At 37.0% G+C, this 13,475-nt stretch overlaps 1 protein-coding gene across 1 annotated transcript in view; it reads right to left on the bottom strand.

Annotated features, from left to right (window-relative positions):
* LOC134528842 (facilitated trehalose transporter Tret1-2 homolog) overlaps window positions 1–4,733 on the bottom strand; it is a 167,242-nt gene extending 162,509 nt beyond the window's left edge. Inside the window, exon 1 of the mRNA XM_063362509.1 lies at window positions 4,652–4,733. Within this exon, the coding sequence (XP_063218579.1) occupies window positions 4,652–4,668 (17 nt within the window). The 5' untranslated portion in view covers window positions 4,669–4,733. The remainder of the gene's footprint in view (window positions 1–4,651) is intronic.
* Between the last annotated feature and the right edge of the window lie 8,742 nt (window positions 4,734–13,475).

Genomic DNA, 13,475 nt, shown 5'->3' with positions numbered 1-13,475 from the left:
TGTGTCAAAATTTCAAAATGGTAGGCGCCACAGTAGTAATAATTAATTACTACACTCGAACATGGCGGTAGCACACTTTAGCAGACGAAACAAGATGGTGGCCTCCAGCAGACGAAAACAAGATGGCGGGCATTCCGTCATACTAGCTGGCGATATATACCTTGGCATTAATGTTGGGAGGTCAGTCTGTCGGTGGCTTCCGTAGAGGAAGGATCCATCGCCATTTTTTATTTTGCCCTCATCAGGTTCGAACCAAGGACTCCATGATGCAAGTTTGTTTTTCAAATAGTATTTAACTAAAATATTATTATTTTTAATTTTAAATCTTTCCCATTAAAATCTAATAATAATTATGGATTTTCAATATGGCGGCAGTAATTTCATAATCCAAGATGGCGGAGTGTTTTTATTAAAATTGTATCAATTATATTTTTTATAAATTTTAAATTTTTCCCCGATATTCTAACATAAAAATACGGATTTTTAAGATGGCGGTCGTAACGATGATTGCAACAGTTACATCATAATTCAATATGGCTTCCATGGCATCCTAATTGTCAAGGTCATGACCTCGGAGGCTTAGTTAGGTTTGTAGACATTGATTCTTAAGCCTCATTGCGGACTTTTCAAGCCTTTGGCATTTTTAAGAACTAAAGCGGGATATTTTTCCTCAATACGGGAATTTTTCCCTCGAAATAGAGAAATATTTTGATATTTTTTTCCAACAAACTGGAACTTATGGCGGAATTTGGCGAATATTGGACAAATTTGGAGTCATTTTTGGCAATTTTTTGCTAATTTTGAAGGTCAATGTCAAAGGTCAAGAGTCAAGGTCATCCAATATGGCCGCCGTGACGTCACAATCAAATATGGCAGTCGGAACCTCGCACCTCAAGCCTGGGCTCGGAGGGATATTTTGCTACTACTACTGGTATGATTCTTTACATTTTGGTATCCTTTATATTTAAAAAAATGGTTTTATCAATATGTTTAATTAATGGTTTTGAGAAACCTAAAGGCTAACTTATATTTTTAATCCTGTATAAACATGAACAATACCTTTCGGAATTAAACATTTTCATGAGACTTTATCGTAAAAGTTTTTTTTTTGTAATTTTTTATGATTTTATTCATAAATGAAGATAAATCCGATTTTTCAATAATGCAAAAATGTGATATTATAAGAGTTTTGTAACAACTGCATTTTTACTTACTTATAAATGAGACCCTAAAAATAAAGAATTTAGACAAATGCTAAATACAAATACATAACTCAAAATTATATAACATATGATTGAATTCATGCTAGGACTGAAATATAAACTTGCCTTTATTTTGATCAACACCCTTAAATATCACTTATGAAGTATTAAACCCATTATAAACTTACTTCTTCTGTTAAATAACTGATTTAGATTAAGTCCAAAAAATTTACGATTACAAATAATTGCGAAAGCAAATGGGTGTTATCCTATATTATTCTGCTTATAATATTTCGCGTTTTTGCACAAGATTTTAAATAAATTCACACTAAAACTACATTTATTTGTTTATGATTGTTTTCAACCAAACAATCCCTTATTTAAAGCTTTTTTTCGAACTTAAAGGCAAATTTTTATGTCAATCGTAGCACGTACTGGGAACATGAAGACATGTGATGTATAGTTTTGGATTGACTATTCTTTGTGTAGCCTTCGCCTTCAAACGCTTTATGTTTGGTAGATTATTCATTAAATCGATAAAAATCAGGTTTTCCCAAAATCCTAAACAACCGTCTATAACATGACAAGGGCAGCGAAATTAAGTTTCCAGTGATTTTTAAAATAGTTGTGACTAATTCTGCAATGTCAGAGCCCTTACGGGTCTTTCGTGAAATATCCACCTCATCACTCGTAGATTTCATTAAACGTGTTGTTACCCTTGGGTAATCGACCATGTGGTCTGAAATATTTTTTCTCAGACATCTCCTCGAACCAAAACATAACCTGTGCTGTACAAAGAACACGTTTGAACAAGTAAAAACAGAACACATTGGGTCTAACGCTATTTTTACCATGGTCCCAAGTAGAGACAAGCAAAATTCGCGGTTTCGATGGCCTTCAGGATAGACTGCACGTACCCCTGTACACTCGGGCAAATAACGCAAGTTCATTGGCTGCCGACTTGTAAGTCGTCTCAGCTGGTTTGTCTGTGATTCGATCCTTCTTTGGTTGAGGGTTTATAACTGGTTGAGATTCGTCCAGATGAACAGTAAGCCAATAGCAAAATTATCTAAGAGGTATATGTGTTTGAATTCTAGCCTATCACCGAGTGAATCCACAACTTTTGCAGGTCTCTAGTCCCAAGAAACAGCGAGCCTCGAGATCTCATATCAGAATTGAACTTCCGTTATACAACGTTGGCATTACCAACTGTTTGTGCAAGCGTGGTGATTGTCCCACTCAAACCACGTTATGTGCACAGCCAAACAATATAAAATCATCTTTCGTAACAACTCAACATAGTTGTAAAACGATAAATTGAATAAATTAGGACTGCAATAATTGTGCAAACCCCATTATCTTAACTGTCCAAGTATATTTCATAGATACTCACATCAGCTTCCGGCAAAATAAAAGCCAAGCACGTAGGAAAATATAAATCTTGACCGATTACATTATAAAGAGAGAACAGAGGAGATATTCTTTGGCAGAAGTAAATTTGCACGTCAAAATATTAGGCAGTCATAAAAAAAATATTTTCTCTAGATTTGTATAAAAAAACTTGATTTCTTAAACTCAGCTGTATGTTTTCTTTGAATAGATGTAATGTGTATGTATATATATATATATATATATATATATATATATATATATATATATATTCGAAATTTCTCTTTCACTGATAGATGCAGACATACACTTTCAGTAGACCTAATAAGACAAGAAACCATGCAGAATTTTCTAAATCCCAATTTTTTCTACATTATTATAATACTAGGTCATTGTTCCCTATCGCATATGCAGCTGTATTGTAAAATAAAATATTTAAAAAAAGAAAGCAATTGGTTATGTTTGTGATGCAAATATGATTATATATATATATATATATATATATACATACATACATACATACATAAATATTATCTTTGAGGAATATTGTTCCCGGGAGCAATTGTTCTGTGTAACATGTACAATTATATTTTAAAATTTTAAAAAAATATATAAAATCAAGTAAGCAGTTGAATGTGTTTGAGATGTGAAACTGTACCATAACCCAAATATGTATATATGAATTAGAAAATATAATTTATAAAACTTCAGTATAAACTGGTCACGCGATAAGGAAGAATTTTACTTGATTATTGCAGCCATAGATGTAAATAATTACGAATTGGGATATATATATATATATATATATACATACATATATATATATATATATATATATTTCGCGCGGTTACTGACTACAAGTTTACAGACTAGACTTTGAGGTATTATGCATTTTAGAGCAAATATCGTTTGTTCATTGGCTGCTAATATTGATAAGTCACTGACGATTTACCATTGCTTAAAGCCTACAAGGCATCTGAGCCATTCTCATTATCAGCTCATAACTGAAGTGATTTAAGTTCATCCTGTTGCCAGAAAAGTTAATGAGATTTTTCTATATCTAATAATGAAAAGTTCTTTCCAAACAAGACATTTGTCTCTCCGTTTATAAGTATTTTATCATGCTGCTAATAAAAAAATTCTAAGAAAAAGTTAATACAAAGTTACCAAAGAAAAACAGATTTGATGTTCATGTGTTTTTTTTTTTTATAATTCACATAAGAACATTAATAAATGTATTTTCAAAATGATAGACAAACACCGTCGAAAAATATTGAAATTTGTATGAACTAGGTGCATAAGTATGATCCCAGACCCAAGGCAAGACTCATATTTATGAGCACCGAATCGTCCTCGTATACATTGGAGCCCACTATTATGAAATCATAATGGAGCCCCGTCGCATAAAGCCTTAGAGTTCAACGGCACGAAATAAAGTTCCACCTTAAAACACCAAATTTTAACATGGAAAATATTTTATACTTCTAAAACGACTTTATTTCCCGCCATTTTTTTAATTTGTGTATCCTTCCGCTAGCTGTCCGTTGATCTCCAGTCTTACTATGGCGAAATATGTTTTATGTTAATTTTACATACTTGAAAACAAAATGAAACTAACTTTGTTGGTCACTCAGGTGCCAAGTACAACCTCGATTATCTGCCAGTAGAGACCTGCAAAATTCGCGGGATTCATTCGGTGATAGGCTAGAATTCAAACACATATACCTCTTAGATAATTTTGCTATTGGCTTTACTGTTCATCTGGACGAATCTCAACCAGTTATAAACCCCTCAACCAAAGAAGGATCGAATCACAGACAAACCAGCTGAGACGACTTACAAGTCGGCAGCCGATGAACTTGCCGTTATTTGCCCGAGTGTACAGGGGTATGTGCAGTCTATCCTGAAGGCCATCGAAACCGCGAATTTTTCAGGTCTTTATCTGCCAGTCGTTCACATTGTTAGGTTATTCACACTGGCCGTTCTTTGGTTTTGGAAGTGTTGTAAATTGGCGCCGGGCTGACGCGAGGAGACCAATCTCCGGCGACGAAGCTACGTACCTGTTGCTCCCTTCCATGACGCTGGCAGCCCCCAGGCAACCGACCGGTGCTGCCAACTGCAACCTCTGCCGCCGACCACGCACAACGCTCTGCGCAAGGCGAGCCGACAGCTGATCGCCCGGCCGTCTTCCCCCTCTCCCCCCTCTCTCCCCAAGCCCCCCTCCTCCTTCCCCCGTGACGTCACATCGACCCCTCCCCTCCCCTCCCGACCGTGGTGCGTGACGTCACACCATGACCAGCACGCGTCTGGCCCGCGTTGTGCGTGAGCGCCGTACCACAGCTCCGAGCCCTGGTACCGGAATTCGTTCTTACCGGTACGCAAAAAAAAATTGGTTGTCTGTAAAGTCGGATTACGGACGATAGTTAAACGTGACAACGTCATAACAAAACATTGATGAAATGATTGCATACTTTTTTTATGAATAAAATTGAATTATTTTTATCGAATTATCGCTATTTCGTATGGATACAAAGAAGGAGTGAAATGAAATCTACCATTTAATTGATAAATTTACTTTTATTTGCACTCATTAACTCAAATATGTTTATTACTTTAACGAAGAGATTATTTTAACTATAACTTTTATACATGTTTACTATTTAACTTCTTCCAATCTGTGTTATTCTGTTAAGTATAGGACGATGATAGGAAAAGTAGGAAACGAATGGGAGTGTTTCAAGGATGATGTGAAGGAAAATGGCTTACCCAACACCAAGATGCAGTTAAAAATAATATATTTGCGCCACGAACTCTGCAGCAATGCTAGGAGGAACGGGTTAGCAAAGAGCAATGAAAATGTTACATTGAAATGCATGAAAATAAAATTACGCCACGGACTCGGTCGCAATGCTAGGAGGTTCAGGTTAGCAAAGAGCAATATAAAACTAGCGTAACGGGACACAGCGAAACGTGACAATGTGCGTAACGGGACACTTTTTCGTGCGTGCAGCCGGCGTTCATCGATTTATTAGACGTTGTCACGTCAAAAAAAAAAAAATTGGCAATCATGGAGACTGTCGACAGAAGTGAAAACTTAAAACTTTGATTTTAAATGTATAATATGACATCATTTATACGTCGAATGTACGTGGAAAAATGATTTATTTATTATATCAGTATAATGTCTGCATGATATCATTTATCCTTACATAATTTTTTTTAGTCACAGCAGGTGTCAGTGGTATGTCAAAAATACGTAAAAACTCATTACATAGCTATGACTTACCAATTATGTCAGACCTAGGTCATGTGTTCACTGGGCAATGCACACTACATATGCACGAATTAAACTTTTCACGTGGTCAATTTAACTTCACTTACTGCTACTACAGCACGTCGGTGATGCGAACTCACAAGATTTTACCCATCCAAAAAAGAGTCCAACACGCACATGATACAGTCGAGTATATACAATGTATTAGTGTATATATGCGTATACATGTACACAGGCCGCTGCGCGTCGCCAGTCTGGCGCAATACGTCACTAGCATGTCGTTGACGAGAACCCGTAAGTTTTGCTCCTACCAAAAATCTCTCAACGCGGCTAAAGAAGTTTTCACTTAAAAAAAAACTCTGGGAAACTTCATGAAAACCCATTTTAAGACTCTTAAAACTTCGCGATAACATTTCGAGATAATTTAATCTTTCGTTACAGCAACAGAAAAAAAATTGTAAGTATCGTAAGATGTTTACTACCACGATATGATTTGCTGGCAATATCAGCTAAAAAAAAAAATTATTCTTCATAGAATATTGATTCATAACTAATTACGTAATTACAAACGCGTGACCAATTTCAAAGTATTGATATTGCTACCAGAAAATTATAAAATATACAAGAACAATAATTTGCATGACAACTAGAATGTCACATTTTTTATTTCCTTGTGGTAGGTAACAGTGGCAAACACAGTCCGTTATCTGCTCCGTTCGCATTGTTCTGCTCGTACGTTTTTCCTTATCCTCCACAGACCTCTAACAATTTGCCGAAGCAACGTTCATGCATCACTGTTGTTCAGACCTATCTTGCTAATCGCCTGTACGATATCCAACGGACAAACGTTTTGTGCGCCTTTATTAATTTGATGCTGACTGTCGAAGGATTATGCTAAATTTTAGTTTTACAAGACTTTATTAATAATTGTTTTTAGTATCTATTAAAACATATAAAACACACAAGGCTGAGGAGTAACTACACATTTCATTTCTGATACCAACTGTTTTTCATGTAATTAAATAATTTCTCGTTAGAATTTTAAAAATTTTTAATTACACGTGGAATTTAATTATAAAAGTTTAAAAAGTCGTCGTTACTTTTCATTGTTCGTTACATTTGTCTACGTTATTACTATTAGTTTCGTAATGTAACGTCACATTAACTTAATCCGTGAAGATTTACGCACTTCCACTTATCTGAGGTATTTTTAAGTGAGCCATTTCTATGCCGACATATGCATGCCGATTTCGAAAAAAAGATTTCGGTACTAGATGAAAGTTAAATAAAACTGTAGCATCGTCTGTGTTTCGTGATTGGGTGAGTTTCTTCTAGGTACATATCGATTGTAACAACACCAATCACAGTGATTCAGTGCGGAAGTAAACGCGCCCTGAGTGGCTCGGTAAAACAAGGCAACGACTTCTCTCGCAGACGGCCGCCAATCACAAGGAAGAAACCACAGGTGCGGGTATACCTTGTTGCAGTCTAATAAGTGTTCAGATCTTTTCGCGAAAAATGCCTGACCCTAGTCATTAGTAGGGGCAGTTATTATTTGCAAATAAATCTGATCGCTCGTTAGACTGCAAAACGTAAACGTTATGTCCCCATTAGCGATTGTTTCCTTGTGATTGGCTGCCGTCTGCGAGAGAAGCCATCGCCCTGTTTGGCCGGGCCAGTCAAAACGCGTTGGCTTCCGCAATGCATGACTGTGATTGTGGGCCGACAGTAAACATGCAACGGAAAGAAACTCGACCAATCACGGAACACAGACGATGCTGCAGTTTTTTAACACAGAGCTGGTCTAGAAATTTTTTTCAGAAAAATACATGGCCATAGTCATTAGTAGTGACACCTGTATTTCGCAAATACATTTAGTGTCAAGTTATTCCACAAAACACTGTAGCTTTTTCTTAGAGTTGTGGCTAGGGACTGGATAAAATACGTCTATGATAGACTCCACGATCCTGTATGTACTCGAGCAAATTAAACATGCTCAATGGCTACTGAATCGTGATTTATGCTAACTGGGATGCTTGTGATTCAATTATTCTTTGGTTGAGGGTTATTCACTGAATCGGAGTCGCCCAGATAAACTGTGGCCCAATCACAAGAGCAGCAGAAAGGTAAAAGTATTGGTATTCCAGCCTATCGTGAATTCAATCCGGGATTTTTTTTCTGGTCTGTAGTTATGGCTAGAGACCAGCAAAATTCGCGGTTTCGAATGCCTTCATATATTGCACATACCCCTGTACACTCGGGCAAATAACGCAAGTTCATTGGCTGCCGACTTGTAAGTCGTCTCAGCTGGTTTGTCTGTGATTCGATCCTTCTTTGGTTCAGGGTTTATAACTAGAGTCCCGGAAATTTCGCGGATTCCTATGGCCTCAGGATAGAATTCAAAGTTATAGGTGTGCTCGACCCATGTTTACTTTCCCATTGGTTGATTTCTTAGCGAGAACATTTTTATCCTTGTTATTTGGCACTACCTGATTTTCTTACTTCTCTCCTAGCTGGACATCGTTGGCTCACGGTCGTAGAGGGGCGTGTCCAGATAACTGCGGTCCAATCATGAACACAGTGCGACAGTGTGGAGGTTTGCATTTTAGCTTGCGACTAAATGAATCCGCGAAATTTCCGTGGCTCTATTTATAACTGGTTGAGATTCGTCCAGATGAACAGTAAGCCAATAGCAAAGTTATCTAAGAGGTATATGTGTTTGAATTCTAGCCTATCACCGAATGAATCCGCGAATTTTGCAAGTATCTAGTTATGGCGAATTGTGGGCGTGCAGCAGTAACGTACCCGCATTTACATTGGCACCGTCAAATGCGAAAGAATGCCGCTCACCGACTACAGCAAATAATTATGAGAAAATGCTACATTGTTTTGTGAAATACCTTGGCACGATATGCATTCACAAAATACAGGTGTACCTATAGTCATCATTAAAGACTTGCTAAATTCGCGTTGTTTCTTGATGACAGTCTATATTGCAAAAGTCTGTACAACAAAATCACGCTTGCCGTTGAATCACGAGTAGTTTGACACTCCCAGAAGGACTAGAAGTCAATGATAAACACCTATAAAAACAGCTGAGCGAATCACGTGCTACCCGGAGAGAAGGTGATACGTGGCTCAGCCAATGAACATGTGACATCGACTTGATTCTGCACACGTTTGTGGAGCCCAGCCTGTGGGCAGGAAGTTTCACGGACTGTGCAGTATCATCGTGAAGATTTTGTGCAGTACCAACTAAAATTATTATCTGAGCAATATTCTTGAATTGGTACTTTCCTTAAAACAACACAAAAACTTTTTAAATAAAAAATTATTTTATTATACCACTTTTCAAAAGCGAACTAAAACTTTAAAATAATTTCTCCTAGCCCCATATAAATTTACAACCACATAGATTCCTAACTGTGAGATTGTTAGGGGCATGCACATTTCGCGAAAAGATTCCGAGACTAGCTGAAAGTCACAACAATATAGCACCGTCTGTGTTCCGTGATTGGGTGAGTTTTTTTCACGTACGTGTCGATTGTTACAACACCAATCACATCAAGTCAGTGCGGAAGTAAACGCGTCCTGAGTGGCTCGGTAAAACAAGGCGACGACTTCTCTCGCAGACGGCCGCCAACCACAAGGAAGAAACCGCTGGTGCGGGTATACCGTGTTGCAGTCTAGAAGACGTTCAGGTTTTTTTTCGCGACAAAAAAACCTGCCCTAGTGATTGTGAATTTTTAAAACTTATGAAAATACTTATAAGACTTAAAACGAAAAACTTGGGCGCATGCAATAGATATTTGATGCCTGGATAGTTCACCTAAGTCGCTAACAAATTTTATTGCACTGCAAATATTATGAACAGTTGTGACAGTTATCTATGGATCTGGTTTTCTTAATTTGAATGGTTGCCGTAATAAACGATTAGATAAGCACGAATAAATTCCAACCCATCTATAGTTTATCAGCGGCTTAATGGCACAATTGGGTCTCTAGAATTGTAAACCATTCTACGGAGCGCCATGTGCGGAGATAGCCAAAGTTGCCCGAGTATCGTCCAACTGATAACGACGCTGTTATCCGACATTGCCCAATCATGCCTGTCACCAATCGTCTGTCACCTAATTCGTGCGCCACCTTGACCAGTCTCTTTACCGTGCAGTGCCGACTGGTTGCCAGAACATTAGGAGGCCGGGCGGTGCGCAGAGCTTCAGGAAAAACAACGCGATTTCAAAACTACTCAAGACATCCCAGTTGGATCTGCTTACGAAAAGCTGAGTGCGAGGGAGATAATATTTTCTCGCGCGCGGTCAGTTGAAGTGGTTCATGTTTTCCTCGTAGGATAGCGTTGCATTCGGCCAGAAGAGCGTACGGCGCGGCACCATGTGGAAATCCCACGAACTAGTAGGAAAACGGAACGGCACCGGGTAAGGGGGGGGGGGTAGAAGGACGGCTGATAGGGTGGGATGAGTCAGCTGAAGCAGTCGAGGCAACGGCTTTGTGATGTGCTGAGAAGCACAATATGACACTTGACTATCACGCCCGTTTCATACAAACCAGACAGAGCGGATAGATATTTTTTTTTTTTCGTTTAAAGGAACGCCGATTTTAGGCCTAACTGTTTCGGCGTCCATTTTATAACCTTTACGCTTCGTGGATGTTACTGTGTGATACAACACCACTTCGTTTAAAAAAAAAACCGTTCAACAGTTCTGGTACATAAAATGTTACAAAGTAAAATTATCACTCATGTTTATTTTACATTTTACTGCAAGCGAGAAAAAAAAAAGAACTTTAGATACAAATCTACACTACATACCTAATAGTTTAGTATTGTCATCTGTCTGACAACTGCAGAACGAAACTTCTTATTTATACCTTTTTTAATACACTTGACGTTTCTGACTCGTGTTTTGTAACAAATATACCGTTGATTTGTAGAGAATAAAACACAACATAATTTGTTAATAGTTTGAGAAGATAACAGCATATTCAATTCTGAAAAATCGGCGATCTCGGCACTTTCCGCATTACAAAATATCGGCTTGACCTCAACTTTTTCTGCTCTTATCGCGCGAGGTGGCGTTAATACCAATGGCGCGTCCTGATAGGCTGGAACAGTTTTCAGCTCTGTCTGGTCAGCGTCCCGGCACCCGAATTAATAGGGACTGGCTCAGGCAACTGAAGCTGAACTACTCCAGGAAATATTACCCTAATCAGTTTGCTAGTTTACTATTTTCTAAATGAAAATTTGTTAATTGTTTCTCCAAATTTCGTTTCGAAGTTACAAAAAAAAACGTGAAGTCCGTGTGGTCTACGTTTTTGATTTTAAGAAAAGTCAAGAATTTGTCTGTTTTTTTCCGCAATGGACCTAGATAATAGTTTATATATTTTCTGTAAATCCAAATGTCCATACTTTAATTTTAACTTTAAGTTAACTTTTATAAATGTATGTTGTGTATAATTAAGTATACCTTTTTTTATCGATCAACATAATATTTGCTCCGTAACCAAATAAGTGAACTTAAAAGTCAATGTTACTGGCATTACAGTATATTACACATAAATTATTATTGCAATCACAACTGGTAATCATAATTTAAACAGAACTACTATAATCTATTTCATTGTACGAATTTTGACGTTTAGCTTGTGAAAAGGATTGCAAAGATCTTATTTTACCAGAAAACTATTGGACTGCCAGAAACTTTTTAAAAAGTAAACGTCAAAGTTCGGAAACATGGACTTTATCTCAATGGAAGTTATTTCTGAATACAAAATATTACCATATCGGTTTTTCGAAATTGAATTACAGTTCACTATATTATCATTGTGTTAGGTATGTTGAAATTGAGCCAACTTCTCGCTACAGAAAGGAAACGTATGTCTCTTCTCATATAACGTAGAACATGGTCGTGGTAACTACCCACCTATATACTACCTCTGAAGGTACAATTACTAAACTCGCATTCGCGGTGGCCTGGGTTTCAATCCTTTTTCAGAGAGTCTTGTTATATTTTAAGTAGTGTATCTATATTGAGGCAAATATTAGAATAAATTATATGTGTCGTTAAGAGCCATGACCGTCTATGGTGGAAGGCCGCGGCCTAAGGTGTGGGAGGGCTTGCTGCCTGTCGCTCAGTGGCTGTTCTGTAATTGAAGCTACCGTATATCTAAATATGATACAGAGACTAACAGCTAATGAGCGACAGCCATTAACCCTAGTACATCGCGGCCTTCCAATATAGATGCCCACGAAATAGCCCATCGAAAATTAATATTGAAAGTTGTAATTAATTTGAGTGAAAAATTATGTTTTACTTAATATTTTTTTCGTTCATGTTACGTAGCGTTTTCTTTCCATAGGCTAGTCATAGGTCACTTTACTCATAAATCGAGTTACGAACCTCCGAAAATGGAATTTTCCATATATTGAAATTAACATAATCAGTAAGTAAACTGTGGCATATGATTTTTTTTTTAGAAAGGAAACTTTACACCTTGAAAACGTGCTTTGTAATGCCTGCCCCGGTTTTTTTTATTTATTATTAGCTTTTCAGGTGGTAAAATGTGCTAAAACAGAAATGCCGTTATATTCATTGAAGGATGTTCATTACAACCTACGTATCTAGTGGTGAAAAATTTGCGTTCTACAAAATCATCAGACGCAGTGCAAGTTATTCAAGAATAAGAAAATTTGATTTTTGGGGGTTCAAAACTCCGAATCCATTGACGAGAAAAGTATGGTACACAGGTTTACGTCTTGTATTTTCGCCAGGAATATTCTGCCAGAATTTGTCAGTATGTTTTAGATACACCTTTACATTAGAAAGTTTACATATATATTATATTTATATGGAATACAGTAGAAAGTTTACACATATTATATATATAATACATTACTAACTTTAAAAATGTATATAGAATACTTTAGAAAGTTGACATTCCGTGTTCGGCCATTGCAAGAATCGAAGTTTTACAAATCGCATCCACAAAATAATAAGTAATGTGTGCAGAAAATATAAAAGATTATGGAGTACCTATATTTTAAGAAAATTATATGAAATGAATTTACAGTAGGATAGGTCCATGGGCGTATATAAGGGTGGGGGGGGGGGGGGAATTTTTGGCTCATTTGGGTATGTAGTAAAGTTCAAGGTCACATAGTCGTGTATGTATTAATAAAAAGGCACGAAAATGAAATATTGTCAGTAACATTAAATTTGGGGGAAATACAATATTTCAAAAATGTTACGTGTTATGGGGTCAAAGGGTCAGGGTCTCTTGGCGTAGTGCAGGATGTCTGTAATGGTGTAGGTGAAGCACCTTTATTGACTCAGTTTGCATGTCATTTTAGGCAGTCTCGGTTTTTCGCCAAAAGAGCCCAAAATCCTCCATGTTGGTTAGCTAAGTATTACTAACGGTTCTTAAATTTCATTAAGATTTTCGGGGTATCAAATTGCTTCGAAGCTGTAGGTTCCAACAAGTCTTTGAGCGATAAAATACATAAACTTTCGAGTTATTTTCCACCAATAAGTTTTTTTTAAATTTACTATATAAAGTACGTCAAAATTTATTTTGAAATAAAGCATAGTCTTAGT

The sequence above is a fragment of the Bacillus rossius genome, chromosome 2 (assembly GCF_032445375.1).
Source record: "Bacillus rossius redtenbacheri isolate Brsri chromosome 2, Brsri_v3, whole genome shotgun sequence".
Classification (NCBI taxonomy): domain Eukaryota; kingdom Metazoa; phylum Arthropoda; class Insecta; order Phasmatodea; family Bacillidae; genus Bacillus; species Bacillus rossius.
This window is presented reverse-complemented; position numbering and strand designations above follow the sequence as displayed.